Source organism: Cervus elaphus, chromosome 6 (assembly GCF_910594005.1).
Source record: "Cervus elaphus chromosome 6, mCerEla1.1, whole genome shotgun sequence".
Classification (NCBI taxonomy): domain Eukaryota; kingdom Metazoa; phylum Chordata; class Mammalia; order Artiodactyla; family Cervidae; genus Cervus; species Cervus elaphus.
The window spans coordinates 23,032,012-23,057,692 of NC_057820.1; the positions used below are offsets into that span (position 1 = coordinate 23,032,012).

General features: G+C 43.2%; 1 protein-coding gene across 1 annotated transcript in view; it reads right to left on the bottom strand.

The window, feature by feature from the left end:
* The window catches only part of ANXA3 (annexin A3), a 69,331-nt gene extending 44,469 nt beyond the window's left edge, over nucleotides 1-24,862 (bottom strand). Inside the window, exons 1-2 of the mRNA XM_043906391.1 lie at nucleotides 24,744-24,862; nucleotides 20,662-20,714 (exon numbers count right to left, since the gene is read on the bottom strand). Of these exons, the coding sequence (XP_043762326.1) occupies nucleotides 20,662-20,676 (15 nt within the window). The 5' untranslated portion in view covers nucleotides 20,677-20,714; nucleotides 24,744-24,862. The remainder of the gene's footprint in view (nucleotides 1-20,661; nucleotides 20,715-24,743) is intronic.
* Nucleotides 24,863-25,681: the final 819 nt, after the last annotated feature.

Sequence of the window (25,681 nt, forward strand, 5' to 3'; positions counted from 1 at the left end):
ATTCTCTTCTGAAGGCTCCACCGACAGAGGTCTTCAGGAATAGCATGGAAATGAAAACATGCCATAATACTAATTTCAAGCACATAATTTAAAAATTTGTCAGTAAGCTGGGAAAGACTATTCTACAGAAGGAATAAAATTTCTTAAAACTGCTTAAGAGAAATTGAGAAAAATCCAAGTAAACATGCACTTCTATGGCATTTCTTAAATCTCTGAATAAAAATCTGTCTATAATAATACTGCTTTCTTTCTAAACTGATCTTCCCATCCTATTACTGAATAATACTGGCTCTGTTGTCTTGTGTTACGATGGCTTCATTTAGGATCTCCTGAAGTGTTTAGTATTTTCATGAAAAGGACATTATCTTGTCATGTGAAAGTGAATGGAAAATTGATGTACTGACAGTAAAAAATGATAGTCCGCTGATTCAATGGATTTGATTGAATAATTCGTTTCAACACAATCCAACATCATTTTACCTTAAGGTGTCCAAAATAGAGTTTTGATACTAAAAAAGTAAGTACAGGACTTCCCTGCTGGTATAGAGGATACGAATCTGCCAGCCAATGCAGGGGACACAGATTGGATCCTGATCCGGAAAGATTCCACATGCTATGGAGCAAATAAGCCCATGGGCCACACGCACTGATCTTGCATTCTAGAGCCTATGAGCCATAATTATTGAAGCTTGTGGGCCTAGAGCCTGTGCTCCACAATGAGGGAAGCCAGTGCAATGAGAAGTCCGAGCACTGCAACTAGAGAAAGCCCACGTGGCAATGAAGACCCAGGGCAGTCAAATAAATAAATAAATAAAATTTTTTGAAAGTGATTATACCAAGTTAGAAACTAGTTGCAAATGTACCGGATCTACAGCACCTGTAAGGAATCAGTCACTTCAACATAATCTTTGGAGAATTCTCTTTCTTCAAGACTTAATATATATTTTACGGATTAACACACAGCCAGTTGACTTCATTTCAGTTCTAGTCATTTGTGAACTTCTGTGTTTATCTATCTGTCCACCTTTGCTGTGTGGCATTTTAGGAGAACCATCACAACAATGGAGCTTTTGAGGGCTTTGTGACTGGCACTATGCCAGACATTTTTAAAATCCATGAACTATATAATCTGTATAATGGCCCCAATGAATAAGAATGACCCATGTCACATACGAAAGACCAAGAATTAAGAAGACTGGCGATAATGAGAACCTACTGTATAGCTCGGGGAACTCTGTTCAGTGCTCTGTGGTGACCTGTTAGTAAATGGGAAGGAAATCCAGAAAAGAGGGGATATATGTATATGTATGGGCCATCCCTGGTGGCTCAGAAAGCCTGCCTGCAATGCAGGAGACACGGGTTCGATCTCCAGGTCGGGAAGATCCCCTGGAGAAGGGAATGGCAGCCCACTCCAGTATTCTGGAGAATTCCATGGACAGAGGAGCCTGGCTGGCTACAGTCCATGAGGCTGCAAAAAGTCAGACACAACCGAGCAACTAACACTCTCACTTTTCATGTTTATGTATGGCTGTTTCACTTTGCTATACAGGAGAAAGTCACACAACATTGTAAAGCAACCATACTCCAATAAAGATTAATTTAAAAAATAAATTAAAAAAGAAACAGCCAAATAGAGGTGGGGGAAAAGAAGACTGGAGAATGTGCTCAAGTCCACATAGCTAGTTAAGCAGCAGAATCTGAATCCGAAATCTGTCCTGACCATTGCAGCCCTTGCCTTGTCTGTCTTAAAATGCAGTCTCTGCACAACCTGGGCTGATTCTTCTGTGGAATAAAATTCACATTTTATGGCAAGACAAGTAAAATTCACACATAAAAATTTCTCTGCCCTTTGGCCTCCTCTCTTCCCAACAATGTGCACTGTGTAAATTCATTATGCATAGAACAGGCCTTGCCCATTGGCAGGAATACCTGCTCAGCCATAAAGAGCAACATTCTCCCAATACCAACAGGACAGCTCCTTAAAGATAACATTCTTCTCCTTGATCTTGGAAGAGGTCACGGTGATGCAACACTTTGTATCTGCTGATGAGGACTGTGTGAACTGTCAGTAATACGTCATTTAAGGAACAGCTCTCTGTCTCAAAAAAACTTAACACATCTGTGCTTTGACTTCTAGTGGGCAGAACAGTCCTTGAAGCTTTCTGAGAGGCTCTTCCCAGGTCATAATCCTCAATCTGGCTTGAATAAAATTTTCCACTTCTTTCATAGATCGACTGATTAATTTTTTGTTGATTAAAATGCGTATAACCAAGCCCTACTCTAGACATATGAAATAATGGTCTTTAGAAATGAGGTGTTAGACACTGTATGTTTTAGAAGCTTGAGAGTCCCTTGGACAACTAGGAGATGAAACCAGTCCATCCTAAAGGAAATTAATCCTGAATATTCATTGGAAGGACTGACGCTGAAGCTGAAGCTCCAATACTTTGGCCACCTGGTGCGAAGAACTGACTCATTGGAAAAGACCCTGATGCTGGGAGAGACTGAAGGCAGGAGGAGAAGGGGACGACAGAGGATGAGATGGTTGGATGGCATCATGACTCAGTAGACATGAGTTTGAGCAAGCTCCGGGAGATGGTGAAGGACAGGGAAGCCTGGCATGCTGCAGTCCACGGGGTCCCAAAGAGTCGGACACGACGGTTGGACTGAACAGCAACTGGTGCTTCTGTTTCAGGGAGATACTCACATGGTTGCTTTTGAATAAAAAGACAAAATTCAGTCAGACTCTAATTGTCCATGAATTATGAAAACTCAGGGTTTTCATTCCAGCTGTGACCTTTTCACTGCCCTCTGCTACCAACACATGAAAATATGCTGAAATTCCAATGCACAAACTAGAGAAGGATGAAATTCCCAATCCATTATTCAACTTGCTACTCTATAAGAATTTAATGGGAAGAAACTAATTAAAAGGAAAAAACTACACACACACACCCCCCAGTGTGAAAAATGACATGGGAATTCTGAAATGGAACCTTAGTGAAATCTTTCAAACTGCTTCAGTCATTTAAATGAACAGTATATTCACCCGACAGACTTTCTGGCCCCAAACACTCAGAAATAAATACATGACTTATGAAAAAATAGCTTACAGTAAAAGAAATTAATGGACTCTTAAATTAATGCATGTGAGGCAGGCAACAAAGTGCTTCACAGATATCTTTAAGTTTTCTGATGACCCTAACAAGGGGGAGGGGGAAGGCTGTATCATTTCCATTTAAAAACAGAAGAAACTGTATCTCAGAGAGATTATTTGCTTGACATAACTCTGCTCTCTGCTACTAAGGACAGCCCCAGAATTTGAACCCACTTCCTGGTGACTAAATCGCCCTGAGGTCTCCACTACGTTGTAAGGCCTCAGGACATTCCATATTAATGGTTCTCAAAGTGCAGTTCCTGGATCAGCAGCATCAGCCTTGCCTGGGAACTTAGCAGAAATGCAAACTCTCAGGCCCCACCCCCATCTTACTGAATCAACAACTCTGGTGTGAAGATTCAGGGTTTCACAAGCCCTCCAGAGGATTTAATGCTCTAACTTGTTTGAGAATCACTGTCCTATTTCATTCTTAGTTGCCCAGAAAACCAAAACAAAATCGAGCAAACAAGTCATAGATTCTTTTGTGGGCGTGGAAGAGGAATTTGATGATGAGCTCACTGTTTCAGGAATGTTGGCATTTTTACAACCAAACAAAACTGCTTGCACCGCCTGCTCCACTGCAGGCTTAATTCTTTGACATTTAAATTACTAATCAATACTTAGCTTACTTCCATGAACTCTACTACCCTAACAAAGTGTTACTGCTAGTGCAGGACATCACATGAATACATGGCAAAGTCTGCTTTTATTTTTAATCAAGATTGATCAGATTTTCATCCACATCCCTTTAACGCATTTTTTTCCCCCTCAAACTTGACCGTCAGATGCCCCCAAAGGGAACATGATCCTGAAACCAGTTGGAAAATAAATTTACAGCAAGGAATGTCTAAACAGAGGGAGGAAATAACAGGAGCTCTTTACATTAATAACAATTGCTGCTACTCGTGATTTGCTAAGCACGTTTCCTGCATTAGCTCATTCAGGCCTCACAGGGGGAAACTGATAAGGCAGATAGAATATCAATAAATTCCATCTGTAGATGAAGCTGAAGTTCTTGCCCAAGTTCACACAACTGGCAAGTGGTCAGTCTTTGCTCCTAATGCTAGGATGCATCTACTTCATGACTACTTAATTTTCCATGATGCTCTAAAACTATTCTTCACATGCCAACCATAGCACATGACACCTTGAAGCCACTGGCATGGTCAAGCCAGTCCTGGGGACTGTCTGGGGGGACTGACTGGCCAAGACAGTCCAGGGGTAGTCCTGTCTGCTACTACCCTTGAGAGACGCCAGACCTTAACTCAGAAAAGTCAGTCGTATCTATTTCTTCATGATAGGGCCCCGCGTTTGCAAGAAGTCAGACTTTTATACTCAGAAGAATGGGTGAAAGAGAAAAACGCAGGGTGCCAATCCTCTTGACAGGGAACATTTTTAAAGCCAAATGCTCCAGAGCAAGAATAGCAGTTGCTGCAGGGACATTTTGAAGTGAGGCAAAGCCAGAGCACCCATCACTTCATAAAGCCCTGGAGAGACCATGTCCCAGAGTTAAGCTTTCAAATCAAAGCCTCCTATAAGCCTCCAGGACTCGGGAACTCTCAAAGAGCCAGGGAGAAATGGTCACTCTCTGCCCAGTGTTGAAAGAGTCTGCTGGGTCATGAGGGTTTAGAATAAAAGCAACAATGAAGTAGACTAAAAAATAAATAAAAGCAATCAAAACTTTTAAAATGTAAAACCTCTCATTCAATTTTCCAGGGAAAAGTGGTTTACAAAAACAAAGAAACTTAACAGTTAAAGGCCCTGGAATGGACTTTTGACTGCTGGTCCAGTGGTAAAGAATCCACATGCCAATGCAGGAGACATGGGTTTGATCCCTGGTTCGGAAAGATCCCACATACCTTGGAGCAACTAAGCTTGTGCACCACAGCTATTAAGCTTATGCTCTGGAGCCCGGGAGTTGAAACTACTGAAGCCCGCTTGCCCTAGAGCCCATGCTCCACAAGAGAAAGCACCGCAATGAGAAGCCCGCACCCCACACTAGACAGTAGCCCCTACTCGCTGCTACTGGAGAAAAGTCCTCGAATATATGTATCTGAGTGCCAAAATATTGATGCTTTTGAACTGTGGTGCTGGAGAAGACTCGAGAGTCCCTTGGACTTCAAGGAGATCAAACCAGTCCATCCTAAAGGAAATCAACGCCGAATATTCACTTGAAGGACTGATGCTGAAGCTGAAGCTCCAATACTCTGGCCACCTGATGTGAAGAGCCGACTCATTGGAAAAGACCCTGGTGCCGGGAAAAAATGAGGGTGTGAGGAGAAGAGGGTGACAGAGGATGAGATGGTTGCATGGCATCACTGACTCAATGGACATGAGTTTGAGTAAGCTCTGGGAGTTGGTGATGGAAAGGGGAACCTGGTGTGCTGCAGTCTATGGGGTCACAGAGTTGGACATGAATTAGCAACTGAACAACAACATTTGTTTATTTGGCTGAGCTGGGTGTTAGTTGTGGCATGTGAGATATTCAGTCTTCACTGAGGCACGTGGGATGTTTTGGAGGCATGCAAACTCTTAGTTGCGACATGACGGATCTAGCTCCTCGACCAGGGATAGAACCAGGGCCCCCTGCACTGGGAGCATAGAGTCCCAGCCACTGGACCACCAGGGAAGTCCCAAGGCTTCCATTATGGCTTTGCTTGCAGTACATCCAAGATGTTCAAGGGAAGAGTTTGCATTCCTTCCTGTGATCACTCGAAGGAGAAAATACCCATACATGCCAGCTTTTCTTGCTCTGATTTCATCGGGGGAGTCCCAGAGAAAGAGCATTGGAATGTGATAACAAAGCAAGGTTTTGTTATCTGTAGAAGAAAGACAAATGTGATTCAGAAATTTGGGAAGATGGGGACAAACAAGCGATTTGTGTTAGTCGCTCAGTCATGTCTGAATCTTCGTGACCCTGTGGATTGCAGCACACCAGGCTTCCCAGTCCTCCATCATCTTCTGGAGCTTGCTCAAACTCATGTCCACTGAGTCAGTGATGCCATCCAACCATCCATCCTCTGCCGCCCCCTTCTCCTCCTATCTTCAATCTTTCCCAGCATCAGGGCCTTTCTAATGAGTCGGCTCTTTGCATCAGGTGGCCAAAGGATTGGAGCTTCAGCTTCAGCATCAGTCCTTCTAATGAATATTCAGGATTGATTTCCTTTAGGATTGACTGGTCTGATCTCTTTGTAGTCCAAGGGACTCTCAAGAGTCTTCTCCAACACCACAGTTCGAAAGCATCAATTCTTTGGAGTTCAGCCTTCAGTATGGTCCAACTCTCACATCCATACATGACTACTAGAAAAACCACAGCTTTGACTATATGGACCTTTGTTGGCAAAGTAATGTCTCTGCTTTTTAATATGCTGTCTAGGTTTGTCGTAGCTTTTCTTCCAAGAAGCAAGCATCTTTTAATTTCGTGGCTGCAGTCACCATCTGCAGTGATTTTGGAACCCAAGAAAATAAAGTCTGTCACTGTTTCCATGGTTTCCCCATCTATCTGTTAGTGAAGTGAAGTGAAGTGAAGTCACTCAGTCGTGTCCAACTCTTTGCGACCCCATGGACTGTAGCCTACCAGGCTCCTCCAGGCAAGAGTACTGGAGTGGGCTGCCATTTCCTTCCCAACAGAAGCAAAACAGTGACATCCCAATGTGTGGGCTTTCTCCGAGGTCTACCCTAGACAATTGGCGGCCTGATGAAGTTGCTTCCTTCAAATATTGATACCCCAGAAATCAAAGTGATCACCATATCCTGGGAGATTTGGAAGATGTCAGGACTACGTAAGTGACCTTTTTAGGCACCATAATCCATTCCAGGTCTTTCATGCCTGGTGCATCTGGGATGTTTCCAGTGATTCTACTGTATCTTCCTTCCTGTCTCTCCAGGCACTAGGCATTTCTCTGTCAAAGGCAGCAAACCCAGCTGTCTGGATTGAACTTGAACCGTTGTACCCCTGAAAAGACTGCATCAACACAAACTTCTTTCTCAGCATCATTTTCATCATTTGTTTGTGACAGCTTACACATAAGTTGTAATCATCTTCTTTTGAGTCTTCTATCCCCAGTGTCTGAGGATTAACTTTTTGGACCACCATCAAAATCAGGAGCTTAACTTAGCTAAGACTTCACAACCAAATTTTCTTCTTGGTCAAGGATCACAAAGAGTTGAAGACTCTTCTGGTCACATCCTCAGCTCTGTGCATATCTAACCATCTTACAGGGGAGATGCCTCCACCTAAGGGACTGTCACTGTGACTGTGAAATATACAGGGAACTTGACTCACTGCAATGAGAAATCTGGCACCAAATACATCTTTTAAGTAAGTCCTTGGCTGCAGAAGTAAGTAAGTCCTGGCTTGGCAGAACTGGGGGAGTATAGTGGTGACACCCACTCACCTCCCACTTCACTTCTATGGGAATGGGAATCTCTGGGACTAAGATCAGAGATGTTTACTGCTCGTAACATTCTGGGAAGATTTCTTACACTGATGGCTAAGGTCATTAATGCCCACACGATATGATGTTAAAGTGCATTATTTTATGAGTTTTGTACGAGTATGTTTGGAAAGTGACATTGCCAACAACAAGTTGCAACAGACGTTTTAATGTTTCCTAATGCAAACTAAACCTTTGTTGTTGTTTAGTTGCTCAGTTGTGTCTAACTCTTTTGCAACCCCATGGATTGGGATTTTCCAGGCAATACTGGAGTGGGTTGCCATTTTCTTCTCCAGAGCATCTTCCTGACCCAAGGGATCAAACTTTCATCTCCTGCCTGCTCCTACTGCATTGCAGGCAAATTCTTTACCGCTGAGCCACTGGGGATAAAGTAAACATAGACAATGGCAACTCCAACAGTTCATGTGGGGGCTACTGGGAGTCTTCATGGCCCATGAAGGCCCCTGAATTAATAAAAAAGAGAACATCTATGCTCCCCCAAATCTCCTTGTCACTTCATGGGCATTTTCTTATTGCTCTTCCACCCCAGAGCTTTACACCTGCTATTCCCTCTGCCTGGATGCTCTTCCCCCAAATATCCTCCCAGTTCACTCTCTCACTCCATGTTGCCTTCTGCTCACATACCTGAGCAGAAAATAATGTACCCCATCACTCTCCTTCTCCACCTCTGCTCTTCTCCAGAGAGTTAAAACTGACCTTATACACTATACATTTATTTTTTATTTACTAGCTGTCTTCCATAATAAAATCAGAGGCAGACTTCTCTTATGGTCCAGTGGTAAAGAATTCACCTGCTAATGCAGGAGACACAAGTTTGACCCTTGGTCTGGGAAGATCCCACATGCCCCGGAGCAACGACGCCTGTGTGCCTTAAGTACTGAGCCCAGGCCCCCTGCCATCCGTCTTCACCGCAGGAGAAGCCACCACAGTGAGAAGCCCATGCACCGCAATTAGAGAGTAGCCCCCACTCGCCACAGCTAGAGAAAGCCCGTGCTTAGCAATGAAGATCCAGCCCAGCCAAAAATAAATAAATAAATAAGACACAGGGGACACAAAAGGCTTAAAAACGCTGGCTGATTAATAAAACAAAAAATCATTTAAAAAAAGTCAAAGGCATGCAAGCTCCATGGTTTTTTTATTTCTCGTTCCCTGCTGTATCTGCAGAGGTTAGAAGCATATCTGGCACACAGTAGATGCTTAGTAAATATCTGTTGCATGAGTAAATGAAAGTGAAAGTGTTAGTGTCTCAGTAGTGTCAGACTCTTTGAGATCCCGTGGACTTGAAGCCCACCAGGCTCTTCTGTCCAGGGAATTCTCCAGGCAAGAATACTGGAGTGAGTTGTCATGCCCTTTGAGTACAAAATGCTTTCTACCAGAGTTTTCAGAGCTCCACGCCATATCTCAAAAATCTGACAAATGCACTCTTCACCTTTTGCAAATCCTGTTCACATGGGGCTGTGACTGCTCTTATTTAAACATGACTCCAGGATCTAGGTGAGGCATTTAATCAAACACAAATAGTTGAAAATGAAGGGAGCAAAGATCTGAGAATGGAGGAAGGGGCAAACTTGAGAATTTTCTGCCATTTTGACTTATTTTCTTCATTCATGTGAGACGTCTATTATTAATCTTATTGTTTAATACTTATGCTTTCTAACTGCTTTGCATCTGCCAAAAAACACATTCAAGAGAATCACATCTCCCCTTCCCCCCTTCACATTCCTTGCTCTCAATATAAAACTTGTTCATTGCCTCTTTACCTCTGATTTAATGGCTTCTTCAATGGCTACATGTTAGACTGGCAAATTACACTTTTTATCATGATAAAATATAAAAGAGGGACCCTCCCTCCTTGGTGGTTGAGCTTGGGTCAGGGAGTGGCAAAGAAGAGCCCTTTAAAGTTCATTCCATTTATTCCCAAGAAGCCTCTCCCTTCTCACTCAGATAATACAGTATTTCTTTGCAGGCTTTGTCCTAAAACAAAGCTCTAAATGTTTTGATTTGAAATCCATGTCTAACCTGTTTTTCATTAACTACCTGCAGAAGACCATCTGTGTAACTGCCTGAGTGTCAATATTTACCTAAAGACGTTTCGGGAAACATGGTTTGATACATACATCAGACAGAAAGTCACAGTCATGTTGAAAGTACCTAGTCAGGCAGGATGACTGTACTGCTTGAGATATGAGAAGTCCATTTCCATAAAAACAGTTAGAAAGCTAGATCATCCAGCCCTGAGATGAAGTAAACAATAGGGACACCAGAGAAGAAATTCTGCACATACACGTGTACGTAACACAGGTGTTCCCCTTCCACCAGGTTTCAATTTGCAGGGTCAGGAAGAGCAAACACACGGGAAGGAAAGGTCTAGTTGGAAGTCCCCACCAAAGCAAGAAATATGAAAGTGGATGGGGCTCTCACGAATCCTTTGTGAGTGTGTGCCTGTGTGCTCAGTCGTGTCTGACTCTTTGGGACCACATGGACTATAGCCTGCCAGGCTCCTCTGTCCATGGGATTTTCCTGACAAGAATACTGGAGCAGGTTGCCATTTCCTCCTCCAGGGGATCTTCCTGATCCAGGGATTGAACTGGTGTCTCCTGTGTCCTCTGCATGGCAGGCAGATTCTTTACCATGGAGCCATTGGGGAAGCCCATGAATCCTTTGTACCCAGGACCAAAAATGTCCAAATGCCCAGGGCTGATGTTATCCATGGGGTAGAATTTGAGGCATTGCCTTCCCCAAATTCCCTCCACACTAGAACCCTGTACCTTTCCTGGGAGCTCTACCATTACTGTCCTTCCTATGAGTTACACACTGGGAACGTTGTATCTTCCTATGTCAAACTGCAACAATCTTATTCCCAGGAAAGACAGGAAGGGTGGGGTGGGAAGGGAAGTTGTGCTCTCTAACTCACTATGGATACATAGGGTGGGTTAGCTTCTCCTACCAGCAAGTTTCCACTTTAGATAAACCTTCCCCAACCTTTGCACCATCAAGCATTCCTTTTTGAATTTCTTCTCCATGGACCCCATGTTTTGAGTGACTCTGCCTGCCAATCTGGGGCTATTATAAATCATTAACTCACTTCTTCCAGTCTTATCTGTGATTAAAGATATGACTCCCAATCAGAGCTTCTGATAAGCTTAAGATAACCATTTCCATAAAAATGGCAGGAATATGTTTACAGGAATATGATGCTTTAGACACTTTACTCATCCTTGATGTGTATATATATGTTTTGATAAAGATATAACTGATGTTTGGCCTGGATTCCAGCCACAGAGCTTCAAAAACCATTGAGGGACTTTCCTGGTAGTCGAGGTTGGGAATCTACCCTGCCAATGCAGGAAACCTGGGTTTGATCCCAGTTCCGGGAAGATTCCACATGCCAAGGGGCAACCAAACTCATGTGCTACAACTACGGAAACCTGTGTGCCCTAGAGCCTGTGCTCTGCAACAAGAGAAGCCACTGCAGTGAGAAGCCTGCAGTGACTGCAACAAAGAGTAGCCCATGCTCACCACAACCAGAGAAAGTCGCATGCAGCAACGAAGGCCCAGCGCAGCCAAAACATAAATTAATTAATAAACATTGAAAACTCCATTGGGATTTTCTGAGTGATGAGAGTGTCTTTGTTGTGCTACTGAGGTGACTCAAGGCAGGCCCCAAGATACTGAAACATCAGCCTGGTCATGTGATTAGAAGGCTGGCACTTTGGGGGGAGAAGGGGACTGGAGACGAAGTTCAGTTGTGGCCACTGATTTAATCGGTCGTGGCTATGCGATCAAAGTCCAGTGGAAGCTCTGCACGTCAAGGCTCAGAGGCGCTTCCCGGCTGGTGAACCCACCGATGTGCGGGGAAGGTGAGGCGCCCGGACTCCATGGGGAGAGGTGAGGAAGCTCTGCATCCAGGGCCCTCCCAGACTTTGCTCTATGTGTATGTATTATTAAAAAAACTGCAGTCCAAAATACGACACTTTCAGTGAATTCTGTGAGGTGTTCTAGAGAATTACTGAACAGGGTCAGGGACACCCTCTAATGTGTAGCCGCTGGGTCAGAACCGCAGGTGGTTCTGAGACTTGCAGCTCCCTCTGAAGTCAGAACACAGCTCTTAAACCTGTGGCGTGTCTGCTTAGCCATGTCTGACTCTTTGTGATCTCACGGACTGTAGCTCGCCAGGCTCCTCTGTCCATGGGATTCTCCAGGCAAGAATACTGAAGTGGGTTGCCGTGCCCTCCTGCAGGGGATCTTCCCGACCCAGGGATCGAACCTGCATCTCTTCGGTCTCCTGCATAGGCAGGTGGGTTCTTTACCACTAGCGCCACCTGGCTCATCCAAACGGTAGTTACACAATGAAAGCCGTAAGTACCTAGTACAATGGGCTCTGCTGAAGACTGTCCAGCCATGACCCCAGGTCTCATTTTCATGACTAAGTGGTTAAAAGGCAAACTCTTGAATATGACCTTGAGCAGATTATGCCATCTCTTGCTATGTCTGTTTCCTCATCTGTAAAAAGAGTATAACAGTACCTATATCCTCTAAGCTTTGAAAGCATTAGATCAGTTCATGTGAAGCCTGAACTTGGCATGTAGTGAGTACTCAGTAGATGTAATCATTATCATTTTGGTACAGTAATTTTTTTCTAAAAACATATTCCTAGATAATTGATATCCCTGCAGCTGTTCTAGTGAAGAAGATTCTGCCTGTTTCCTGGACCTGATTTATTACAAATTGATAGCATCCTCCTGCCAATCGGAATGATTATCTCTGAGCCATCTGAAACCAGTGGATTTTCCCCAAATAGATGCTCTCTGATCACACCTATTTTAGTGTGGAGAATCCCATGGACAGAAGAGCCTGGCAGGCTACAGTCCGTAGGGTCTCACAGAGTCGGATATGACTGAAGTGACTTAGCACACATGCATACACCCTTTGGATGAACTTCTTCATATTTAACGGAAGTTACATTTTTATGAAATTTCTTCTGTACCTTGGTTTCAGAGCTGCCCTATGTTCTTCTTCCTTATTTTGCAAACTAGAGTTTGGAATGGGGAAGGGAGAGTGTATAGCAAGTTCAGATGTAACAAGAGCTCATGATGATTATAGTCATTATGAGCTAATGTAGAAAAATTTTAGTAGCATAATAAAAACACTAATTTGAGAGTTCAAACAAAGTGACCTGCATTCATCAATGTTCTGTAAAAGAAAGTTAGAAACTGACCAAGGAGCCAAGAGCTCAGAGTATTCTCAGGAGAAACCCAGCCCTATAGAGGCACATATATAGGAAAAACACTGCTATGGCATCTTAATAAAAATGCTCCAAGACATTCTAATTTGTGGATTGCCTGAGTGCTTGCTATAAATGTAAAGGCAACATAGGACAAGAGATCTTGAATTCAAAGAGTACAAACCGATATGATACCAGGTCCTCTCATCCGGGGTGAAGTAGCAGAAGCCAAGCCTGAACAGAGGTACATAAGTTTCCCTTGTTAACTGAATGTAGAGCATCCTAATGAAACCTTCCATAAGCCAAAATGGTGTAAAGCCAAGGGTCTCCCCAGATTTTTGAAAGTTCACTTTAAACCACTTCTGTTTTAAGAAAAACCTACATTAAATATGCAGCCATGAAATTAAAAAGGCTTTTCTCCTTGGAAAGAAAGCTATGACAAACCTACATAGCATATTAAAAAGCGAGACATTATTTTGCTGACTAAGATCTTTACAAAGCTATGGTTTAGCCAGTAGTTATGTACAGATGTAAGAGCTGGACCATAAAGAAGGCTGAGCACCAAAGAATTGATACTTTCCAATTGTGGGGCTGGAGAAGACTCTTGAAGAGTCCCTTGGACTGCAAGGAGATCAAATCAGTCAATTCTAAAAGAAATCAGTCCTCAATATTCATTGGAATGACTAACGCTGAAGCTGAAGCTCCAATACTTTGCACCCAATGCGAAGAGCTGACTCACTGGGAAAGACCTTGATGCTGGGAATGATTGAAGGCAAAAAGAGAAGGATGAGAAGGTTAGATAGCATCACTGACTCAATGGACGTGAATCTGAGCAAACTCTGGGAGATAGTGGAGAACAGAGGAGCCTGGATACTGCAGTCCACGGGTTCACAAAGAGTTGGACAGGACTTAGTGACTGAACAACAAACAACACATTAACGTAGTGACAGCATAAAAGCAAAAATCCTCCTCGGATTTCCTTCAGTCACAAAAACAGGTACAATCATACCACATCTTTATTGCAATTCATTGTGTTTCACAGATAGTGGTTTTTTTTTTTTTTTTTTTTTTTACAAATTAAAGGTTTGTGACAATCCTGCATCAAACAAGTACATTGGCACCACTTTTTCCAGCCTCATTTGCTCACTCAGTGTCTCTGCATCACATTTTGGTAATTTTAGCAATATTTTAAGCTTTTTCATCACTGCTATATTTGTTATGGTGATCTGTGCTCGGTGATCATTGGTGTTATTTTTGCAAAAACATTACGACTCTCTGAAGGAGTCAATGATGATTAGCATATTTTTAGCAATAAAGCATTTTCAAATTAAAGTATATACATTCCTTCTTTAGACAAGGCTATTGTATACAATAGGCTACAATATAGTGTAGGTTTTGTTTTTTCTGGCTATATTCTCCACGTGGTACAGTACATCCTTAGAGCTTATTTTATACCTACTAGCTTGTGAAGTGAAGTGAAAGTCGCTCAGTCGTGTCGATTCTTTGTGTCCCCATGAACTATACAGTCCATGGAATTCTCCAGGCCAGAATACCGCAGTGGGTGGCCTTTCCCTTCTCCAGGCCTTGTAGCTTATTTTATACCTAATAGTTTGTACCTCTTACTCCCCCACCCTTATATTGTCTCCACTCCCATCACTGGTAAGCACTAGTTTGTTCTCTATGAGTCTGCTTCTCTCTTTTTTTATATTCGCTAGTTTGTTTTGTTTTTTAGATTCCACATATAAACCTTACGTCTTCCTCTGTGTGACTTATTTCACTCAGCACAATGCCCTCCAATGGAGGGTGTGCTGTGCCCTCTAACATACCATCCATGTTGCCGCAAATGGCATCATTTCCTTCTTTTTTTATGGCTTAGCAGTATTTCCTTGTCTGTCTATCTGTCTATCTACACCACATCTTCCTTATCCATTCTTCTGTTGATGGCTTAGATTGTTTCTGTATCTTGGAAGTTATAAACAATGCTTCTATGAACATTGGGATACATGTATATTTTCAAATTAGTGTTTTTGTTTTCTTCAGATATATACTCAGGAGTAGAATTGCTGGGTCATATGGTAGTTCTATTTTTAGTTTTATGAGACACCTACCTACTGTTTTCCACATGGGTTGCATCAATTTACATTCCTACCAACAGTGTACAAGGGTTCCCTTTTGTCCACATCCTCACCGATATTTGTTATTTGTATTCTGTTTGATGACAACCATTCTGACAGGAATGAGATGATATCTCGTTGTAGTTTTAATATGCATTTCTCTCACGACTAATGATGTTGAGCATCTTTTCATGTGCCTCCTGGCTATCTCCATGTCTTCTTTAAAAAGATGTCTATTTGGCTCATGGACAGAGGAGCCTGGCGAGCTATAGTCCATGGCGTCGCAAAGAGTTGGTCATGACAGAGCATACACATGCACATACGCATGCTTTTTAATTGGGCTGTTTGCTTTATTGATGTCGAGTTACATCTGTTGATGTATTTTGAAAACTAACTCCTTATTGGTCATCTCATTAGCAAATATTTTCTCCCATTTCAGTAGGTTGCCTTTTCATGTCATCAATGGTTTCCTTTGCTGTGTAAAGGCCTAAATCTAATTAGGTCCCATTTGTTTATTTCTGTTTTTATTTCCTTTGCTTTAGGAGACAGACACAGAAAATATTGCTACAGATTTATATCACAGAGTATTCTATCAATGTTTTCTACTAGGAGTTTCATGGTTTCCAAAATCTAATATGCACTGGGAAACCAAAAAATTCATGTGACTTGCTTTCTTATGATATTTGCTTTACTGCTTTATTGCAGTTCCAGGTTGGTCTGGAACCAACCTGCAATATGGCCAATGTGTGCCTGTACTAGCGTGGGTCTTTCATAAAAGCAAAGTGATGCAATGTAAACTTTTGAAAAGTGGGGTTACCATATTCAAGAATTCTAAACAAAGGACACAGTAAAGCAACATCTGAAGCAATGGGAGGGTTGCAACACTCCTAGATAGAATATACAGTCTTAAGAAACCAGCTAATCTTTCATCTTCAATGATAATGTACTGAAATGGCAACCGAAATCTGCCCTCTTGATCTTATCACTTCAATAAATTAACCACATTCTGGTAACCACAAACAATCAACAGTTTTGTAGAAAAACACAGGCTCATTGCTCATTTGTGTTTGGGTGTATATGTGCTTTTGTGTGTAAGAGGGAAAAGAGAACAGAAAAAACTTAGTGATAAGGGTATTTACAGAAATCTGACAGCTTTTTCAAAATTGTGGTTTTAAAAAAGCATAACATAAAATTTACCACATTAAACATTTTTAAGTGTACAGTTCAGTAGTGGTGAGAATATCCGCATTACTGTCTGTGAAACAGATCTACAGAATTTAACTTCTTCATTGTATGGAACTAAAACTTAATCTCCATCAGGCAACAAATCTTCTGTTCTCCCTCTCCCCAGACCTTGGCAACCACAATTCTATTTTCTGCTTTCATGAGTTAATTTGACTACTTCAGATATCTCATTACAAATGGAATCAATCATACAGTATTTTGCCTTCTTATTACTGGCTTACTTCTCTTAGCATAATGTCCCAAGGGTTCATCTATGTTGTAGCATATATCAAAATTTTCCTCCTTTTAGAAGCTGAATAATATTCCACTATATGCATATGCCACACTTTGTTTATCCATTCATCCATCGATGAACACTGGGATTGCTTCCAGCTTTTAGTTATTGTGAATAATGTTCCTATGAACCTTAAGTGTATAAATATCTATTGAAGATCCTGCTTCCAATTCTTTGGATATTTACCCAGAAATGGGATTGCTGGATCATCTGGTAGTTCTATTTTTTTTTAATTTATTATTATTTATTTATTGGCGGCACCTTGTGAGATTCAGGATCCTAGTTCCCTGACTGGGGATCAAACCCAGACCCGCCCTGGCAGTGAAAGTGAAAGCATTAGTCGCTCAACTGTGTCCAATTCTCTGTGACCCCATGGACTGTAGCCCACCAGGATCCTCTCTCCATGGAATTCTCCAGGCAAGAACACTGGAGTGGGTTGCCATTCCCTTCTCCAAGGGATCTTCCCAATCCAGGAATCGAACCTGGGTCTCCTGCATTGCAGGCAGATTCTTTACTGTCTGAATCACCAGGGGAGTGGGGAGCCCCAACCACTGGACACCAGCGAAGTCCTGGTAGTTCTATTTTTAATTTTTTGAGGAACCATCAGACTGTTTTCCATAGTAGCCCTGAGTTGTTTTTAAATATTTGCTCTCATACATCTCATTCATAAATGCTAGTTTTGTGAGAGAGGAGGAAAATAGGAAAGAGAAAGCGAGGCAGTGGGAGCCCCTCTCAGGCTAGAACCTCTTTCTTCACTTGAACCCCTCAGTTCCCCCACCCACAGCACAGTTTCCCTTTTTTGTTCCCTTCCCTTCTTTCCTGTCACATGATGCCCAACCCTCCCATTCCCTTGTGGTAGGCAGAACCACGGCTCCCAAATAGAATGTCCACACAGTAATCCCTGGACCCTGCAAATGTAATGTTACACGACTAAAGGAAGTTTGCAAATGTAATTAAGGTTCCAGACCTTAAAACAGAGAAATTAGGGACTTTCCTGGTGGTCCAGTAGTTCGGACTCCGAGCTTCCCCTGCTGGGGAGAGGGGTTCCATCTCTGGTCAGGGAACTAAGATCTCACATGCCACTCACACAGCCAAAAAGTACAAATTAAAAAAAAAAAAATCAAAATGGAGAAATTATCCTGGATTATCCGGGTGTGGCCCCAGAAGGGTAAGCTAGAGAGAATGCAAGCACGAACGGATTCCACGCACTGTAGCTGCTCTAAGATGTAGAAGGTCACGCCCAAGGACTCGCAGTGGCCTCCAGGAGATAAGGACAGCTCCTGCTGACAGCCAGCAAGGAATTCAGTCTCATAACCGCAAGGAACTGAATTTTGCCAACAACCCAGGTGGAGCAGTGGTAAAGAATTTGCCTGCCAGTGCATGAGATGCAAGAGACTCAGGTTTGATCCCCAGGTCGGGATGATATCCTGGAGGAGGAAATGGCAACCCACTCCAGTGGGTTTCCACTTCCCTTGCCTGGAACATTCCACGGACAGAGGAGCCTGGTGGGCTACAGTCCATGGGGTCACAAAGAGTCAGACACAACTGAGCATACATGTATATAAATAAGCCCAAAGGTGGAGTCTTCCCAAAGTCTCCAGAAAGGAAGGCAGCCCTGCAGAGTCCTTGATCTTAGTGCCATGAGACCCATTTTCGGCTCTAATGTACATAACTGTGTGGTAGTAAAGGGGTGTTGTTTTAAGCTACTAAATGTGTGGTGACTGCTTATGGAAGCAATAGGAAATGAATACACCCTCTCTCATACTCACCTGGGTCTCTCCCAGACCTTCAGAAAACGTGCCATGCCTTTGAAGGTGTGTCAGCTGGAGGGCCAGACCAACTAAACCACTAATGTCAATAAACCAATGGACAAGGGCTAGATGGAGACTAATTTTTTGGAGAGATGAAATGTTTTTTGCATCAGACTCTACTAGAAAGAACCCACCTGGCAACGCAGGTAGACATAAGAGATGTGGATTTGATCCCTAGGTTGGGAAGATCTCCTGGAGGAGGGCATGGCAACCTACTCCACTATTCTTGCCTGGAGAATCCCATGAACAGAGGAGCCCAGTGGTGACTTCAAAGCTGGGCGTGAAATATTTATCAGTATACCACTGATGACTGTAGCCTGCTTGGCGGCCTACAGTCCTTGGTATCGCTAAGAGTTGGACCCGACTGAGTGACTAACCACACACACACGCGCAACTGATGACAGTAGTGGGCAAATTTAAAATTAAGACATGATTTGAGTTCAAGTGATTATTTCTGATTTATATTAGAAAATTATAATCAAATGACACTGAGTTTAGGGCTGTATGAGTTTTGGCAGAAACCTGGATAATCCCATGGACTGAGGAGCCTGGCAGGCTACTGTCCAAAGGATTGCACAGAGTCGGACATGACTGAAGTAATTAGCACGACTAGATAGCCATAAAGAAGTGTTGTTAGTAGCTCAGTTGTGTCTGATTCTGAGACCCCATGGCCCACCAGGCTCCTCTGTCCATAGCATCCTCCAGGCAAAGTTACTGGGTTGCCCTTTCCTGCTCCAGGGGATCTTCCCCACCCAGGGATCGAACCAGGCTCTCCTGCATTGTGGGCAGATTCTTTACTGTCTGAGCCACCAAGGAAGCTCTAGAGTGCCATAATAGCAACAGGAATTTCAGATCTGGAAAGCAGAAGATCAGCGTACGGACCAGCGATGGGGAATCGTGTGGTACCAAGCAAAGCCTCATGATGATACATCTCCTACCAACACTGAGTGTACCAAGGCCTGCTCACGTCTCCCTTGCAGTTACCCTTGAAGCCTCTCTGCCCTCCACTTGTAAAATATGATGCATTTTTATCATTAAAAAAGATCAGAGCACAGAAGGTGATGCATTCAAAATAGTCTTTATGTATATATTTTTTCCTTTTTTTTCCTCTAAAACAATCATTCTGTCCATACTATTCTGTAACTTGATTTTTTATTTATTAATATATATGTGGACACTTTCTGATATCAGTATAGAGACAGCTGACCCACTTTTTCTCATTTTTAAGTGATGACATAAAAATGGCTACAAGTTACAACCAAATAATATCATACCCCACAGATGGCCACTCAAGCTGTCTGCGTATTTTCACTAGTACAAATGAATGTCCATCAGCCTATATTTTTCCAACCTTATGCAAGTATTATCTGTATGATAAATACCTAGAAGTGGAATTACTGGGTTACAGGGGGTGTGCATTTAGACACTGATAGATATTGCCAAAATATGATCCCCAAAGAGCGCCAAGTTCACTCTTCCATAAGCAGAATATGAGAGAGCCTCTCAGTCCACATCCTCTGCAACCCTGGTCTTCGTACCTTTTTTTCACGTCTACTAATACTTAGATAGAAATGATTTCTCATTGTGTTATTTACATTTCCTTATTTCTCAGTGATGTATAGCATCTTTTTGTATATTTGTTTTGTATGTTATTTGTAATTCTTTTCATATCCTATTCATGTCCCACAAAAGCTTTTTCATCAAGTTCTCTTTTCGTATTGATTTACTCAAGCTATTTTTATGTTAACGAAATGAATCTTTTGTCAAATGTGTTGCAAATGCTTTTCCCCTGTGGGTTCCCTTCTGACTCCACTAATAGTATTGCTTGCTGTCATAAATTATAAATTTGTTTGTAGTTAAATAGATCGATATTTTTCTTTTAGGCTTTTGGTTTATATTATGGTTGTAACTGCTTTTCCCACTCCAAGATTATTTTTTAAATTTACCCATATTTTGTCTCTTTCATTTCAATATTTTATCCATGAAATTATCCATGAAATTGTTTCATGAAAGAGGAGAGATGGAATACAGATTTACCCTTTTCTTCAAATAGCTAGACATTTTCATAACATCATTTGTTAACATAAGCCTTCTCCTCTCTGATAAAAAATGTCTTTTCTTATAATAAATTCCCAAATCACTTAATTTATTCTGTTATTGACCTCCCTATTTTGGTGTCAGTACAAATTATTTTAACTAAGTACCTTTACAATACATTTTAATATTTTCTTATTTTTAGACATCCTCTAGCTTTGAGGGCATGTTAATTTTTCACAGGAACTTTTTATCAAATTTCAAACTTTTTCTTAACACTTTGATCTTCTATATTTTGATTTGATTCAGATAAGTTACTGTTACAAAGGCTTGATTTTTACTTACCCAGATAGATGCCATGATATCCCACCTTTCTCTTGAGATGAGACCACACTAACCTATTAAAAGAAAAATAAAGCACTGAATGGTATAAACTTGGAATTCAGAGCACAATAATCTCAGTCTAACCCTTAGACTCAAACTCAGAAAACAGAAGCCAATATTCAAAGAGAAATCATCTCAGGAAGAAGACTTGTCTCTAATATCAAGTACTCCATTTACTAAACAAATGTTTCCTGATAACTAGCTACAAGGGAAACGGCAACCCACTCCAGTGTTCTTGCCTGGAGAATCCCAGGGACGGCGGAGCCTGGTGGGCTGCCGTCTATGGGGTCGCAGAGGGTTAGACATGACTGAAGCGACTTAGCAGCAGCTACAAGGGACTGTGATAGACCTGTGTGTGTCTGTTTCTGTTCAGACATGTCCAACTCTTTTGCGACCCCATGGACTGTAGCCCACCAGGCTCCTCTGTCCATGGGATTCTCCAGGCAAGAATACTGGAGTGGGTTGCCATTTCCTCCTCCAGGGGCTTTTCCCAACCCAGGGTTCTCCTGCACTGCAGGCAGACTCTTTACCGTCTGAGCCACCAGGGAAGCCTCCCACCATCACGGGGAACAAAAAAAAACTTGTCCCTTCTTCTCCAATTTTTAACTGGCTTCAGTTTGAATCCTTGTGTTTCTGAAGTCTCCATTTACATCTTTCAAGGCTCCAAGTCTACATAGCCTTTTATAAACAAACATGCTGGCTTTTTGAGGAAGGTCCATATCTTGGTAGAGCCTGTAGGTATAAAGGGGTATTTCTTTGACAGAGTCCTGACTGGGAATCCAGTCACACTGTCATATGTAGACACTGTTCAAACATACTGGCAAATATCCAGGGTTGACTTAGAAATAAAAGTTGCTCCCACTCTTCCCAGGAACAAAATATTCTAAATATTCAGTGATAGCCCACAGTAAAGTTCAACAGGAAATGACACTATTAGTCCCTGGAAACATTTAGCCTCAATATTCTCAGAATCACTGATGGAAGGGCAGTTGACTCTCTAGTTATGAGAGCTAACGCTACATCCCTCTAAATATACAGTGGATTCAAAATATCATTAGTTCTGGTTTTGCCCCTTAAAGCTAGACACAATCTCTTTGAGCCTCAGTTTCCTCATCTGTAATAAGGGGGAGAGGATGGCTGCTGCTGCTGCTGCTGCTAAGTCGCTTCAGTCGTGTCCGACTCTGTGCGACCCCAAAGATGGCAGCCCACCAGGCTCCCCCGTCCCTGGGATTCTCCAGGCAAGAACACTGGAGTGGGTTGCCATTTCCTTCTCCAATCCATGAAAGTGAAAAATGAAAGTGAAGTCACTCAGTCATGTCCGACTCTCAGCGACCCCATGGACTGCAACCCACCAGGCTCCTCCGTCCATGGGATTTTCCAGGCAAGAGTACTAGGGCTACTGCTGGCATTAAATGAAATTATATGTGTTAATAATGTGAGCAAATGTTTTGAGTTTCTATGTTGCTGATAATACAAAAACACAATATGGTCAAGGCTAGAGATTTCAGTCATGTCTGTTCACTGGGGCACAGAAAGTACTAAAAAATGCTGTGGAATGAAAAAATGATTCAATACAAGCCTCACAATAATCCAGGGGAGCCAGGTATCATTTATATTATCTCCAAGTTGCAAATGAGGAAGCTGCGGCATAGAAAGGTACAGTTGGTCCCTCCACATCCATGGTCCCAGAGTCCCTTCATATCCATGGTCCCAGGCCCTCTCCCCAACCTCATCCAGCATTTAACAAAATCTGAGGGTGCTTAAATCCCTTATACACAAGAGCACGGTATAGTCCGATCCCGGAATGCAGGGGTTCCACATGGGCAGGTTCCGTCAGCCAGAGTTCAGCTGCGAAACCCACGGAGGCTACATTCCAGCCACACAAGGAGTGAGTGGCCCCCCCTACTGAACCTAGGCAGTTACACTCCAAAGATATGTGTTTATCCCCAAGTTTCTTACTCACCTAAGTGCCCAGTCAATACACTGTCAGAGCTAATGCTCAATACATGCTTACGTGCTCAGAGGTTTCAGTCGTGTCTGAATCTTCGTGACCCTATGGACTATAGTCCGTGAGATTCTCCAGGCAAGAATACTGGAGTGGGTTGCCATGCCCTCCTCCAAGGAATCTTCCTGACCCAGGGATCGAACCCACATCTCCTGCACTGTAAGCAAATTCTTTACCTGCTGAGCCACCTGGGAAGCCCCAATATGTGTTGATGAAGTATAATTTGTAAATCATGAACATTTATCACAGGTTTAAGAAGTGAAGAATTACTCCACAGTGGAGTCTAAAAGAACCAACAACAGAACTTTAAAAATACAGTTTTCTGAAAGAGGTTAGAGTGTTCACATCAATTCCTTTACTTCCTCCTTGGTGCCTATATTTAAACAAATGTCTCTATAGAACCACAGGCCTCTGGGAATGAGGCTCTGGCTCTGGTCTTCTTTGAAAATGAAAGTGAAAGTCACTCAGTCCTATCTGACTCTATGCGACCCCATGGAATATACAGTCCACGGAATTCTCCAGGGCAGAATACTGGAGTGGGTAGCCTTTCCCTTCTCCAGGGGATCTTCCCAATCCAGGGATCGAACCTAGGTCTCCTGCATTGCAGGCAGATTCTTTACCAGCTGAGCCTCAAGGGAAGCCCAAGAATACTGGAGTGGATAGCCTATCCCTTCTCTAGGGGATCTTCGGGACCCAGGAATCAAACTGGGGTCTCCTGCATTGCAGGCAGATTCTTTACCAACTGAACTATCAGGGAAGCCCTCTGGTTTTCTTCACATCTTTCAATTCGTTTTCTTATCAGTCTGAAGTTTTCTGCCTTCATGAGAGCAAGTGGTGCAATGTTTTTATGAGTTAAGATTTTCATGAAGTTGATTTTTTAAAAGTTGTGAAAGTAGCTACTCCAAAGGGCAAAGTCTGTCTACGTAGAACACAAATCCTTGATAAGAATTAAGCCTGCCATATTACAACTGTCTTCTTTTTTTATTTTTATTTATTTGAGTATAGTTGATTCACTGTATTGTGTTAGTTTCATGTATAAAGCAAAGTGAGTCAATTATACATATATCCACTCTTTTCTTTTCCTATTCCCACACAGGCCATTGCACAGTACTAAGTAGAGTTCTCTGTGCTATACATGTCCTTATCAGTTATCTATTTTTTTAATATATAGTAGTGTGTATAGGGTGATTCCAATCTCCTAATTTATCCCTCCCCCTCCTTCTTCCCAAATGAACTTACTTAACAAAACCGAAATAAAGTCATAGATGTAGATAACAACCTTCTTATCAGCAGCCAAAGTGGCCTCCAGCGACCCTGAACCTTCTTGACCCGGGTGGGGGGTGGGAAACCACAATTTCCTATATATGGTCAGTTGCAATCAAGGACTCAGATCCCCTGTTGACTCAAATGCCAGGGAACTGATTCACGTCCAGTGAATCAGACTATTGTAATCAAAGAAAAAGGTGAGTCTTTGGAAGGAAAAGCAAACTTCCGGGGCTCCTAACGCCCAATATCTAAATACACTGTCAACTCCTAAAAAAGTCAGGTTTAATAAAATTAATTGCCTACGTGAAGAGGAAGACTAGCTCACAAGGATGGGTGGGTTTCCAAGTCCTCAGAACCGAGCTCAGAACTACTCCGGAGACACCAGGCACCGGAAGGGCCATTCTAACTCCCCGTTCTTTTTCTGTTCCCAAGACCTTCAGAGTTGGGGAGACCAAGATGGCCAACAGCATCCCCGCCCCGCTCGCTGTGATGGAAAGCTGGTCAGCGTGCGCCCCGCCCTGAGCAGGACCGGGTGACCCTCTCGGCGCAGGCACTTTTGCTGCCTGGGTTTTCTGAAACCGGGGCCGTGGACTCCACGCCGGCCCAGCCCCCTGGGACCCTGCACCCTGCAGCCGGGTCGGTCCGCGCCGTGGGTGCCAGCCCGGCGCTGCGCTCGCCGGGCAGCGGCGGACGCTCACCCGGGAATTCGGGCCACAGGGCAGCGAGGGCAGCGGGAGAGGACTGCGGCTAGGCGTGGGGAGGCTGAACTTACCTAGGGATCCGCCCCGGGAGCCGGCGTGCAGAAGAGCGGCCAGCGAGCGAGTGCGCCCCGGGAGCCGCTGCTCCGCGCTCCCTCCCGCCCTGCGGCCGGCCCCGGGGCCGCACCCCTTCCTCCCGCCCCTCCGCCTCCTCCCGGCTCCACCTGCTCGCCACCGGCGGCCGGAAAAGGGAAGCCGCGCCCCGGGTCCCCTGGACTGCAGTTCCCCTCACGTGCGTCTTAGACTTCCCCGATGGAGTGTGGGGGCAATCTCTAAACTTTCCCACCCTCCCTGCTCATCCTCATAGTGAAACCTTGTCTTCCATTTTCACTTCTCTGTCACATTAAGTTTTTTTTTTTTTCTTCAGATTTTTCGCAATGCATGTTTTGTTCCAGGCCTTGTGGATTCAAAGATGAGACAGTCCCCACGTTGCAGTGAAAAGGAAAAAGAGGAATGAGTTTTTCTTTCCCTTTCCTGAGACCAAAAAAGATAAAAGAGAACAGTGAGCAGGCCTGAACATCCTTAGTTTTTGGGGTTTTTTTTCCCTTCTTCTTCTTTTTTACTTTAATTGCTCCTAACTCTGCCTATCTGCAACTTAGCTTGCTTTTCTGCCCCCTAACTATGCAGGAGCCAAATTTTGCACGTATTATCCTTTGCTTACCCTTGCAACACTTCCTTCCCCTTGTAGTTAAGTATCAGAAAGAAGGACTCAGAGCCGTCAAACTACCAGGCTCAATTGCTGGGTTACTGATGCCGGCCTGTGAGTGTTTTTGACAAGACCTTTGTTCCTCATGGCTGACTCCTAACTGTGAGCTATCATCCCCTAGATTCCTCATGGTGGGGTTGGGGGTGGGGGGCAGCCCTCTCTGCGGGTTGAGAAATAAAGCCACCTTTCTATTACCTCTAAACTCTTTCTCCATATTTTTTTAATTGACTTCAGTGGGCAGAAAAA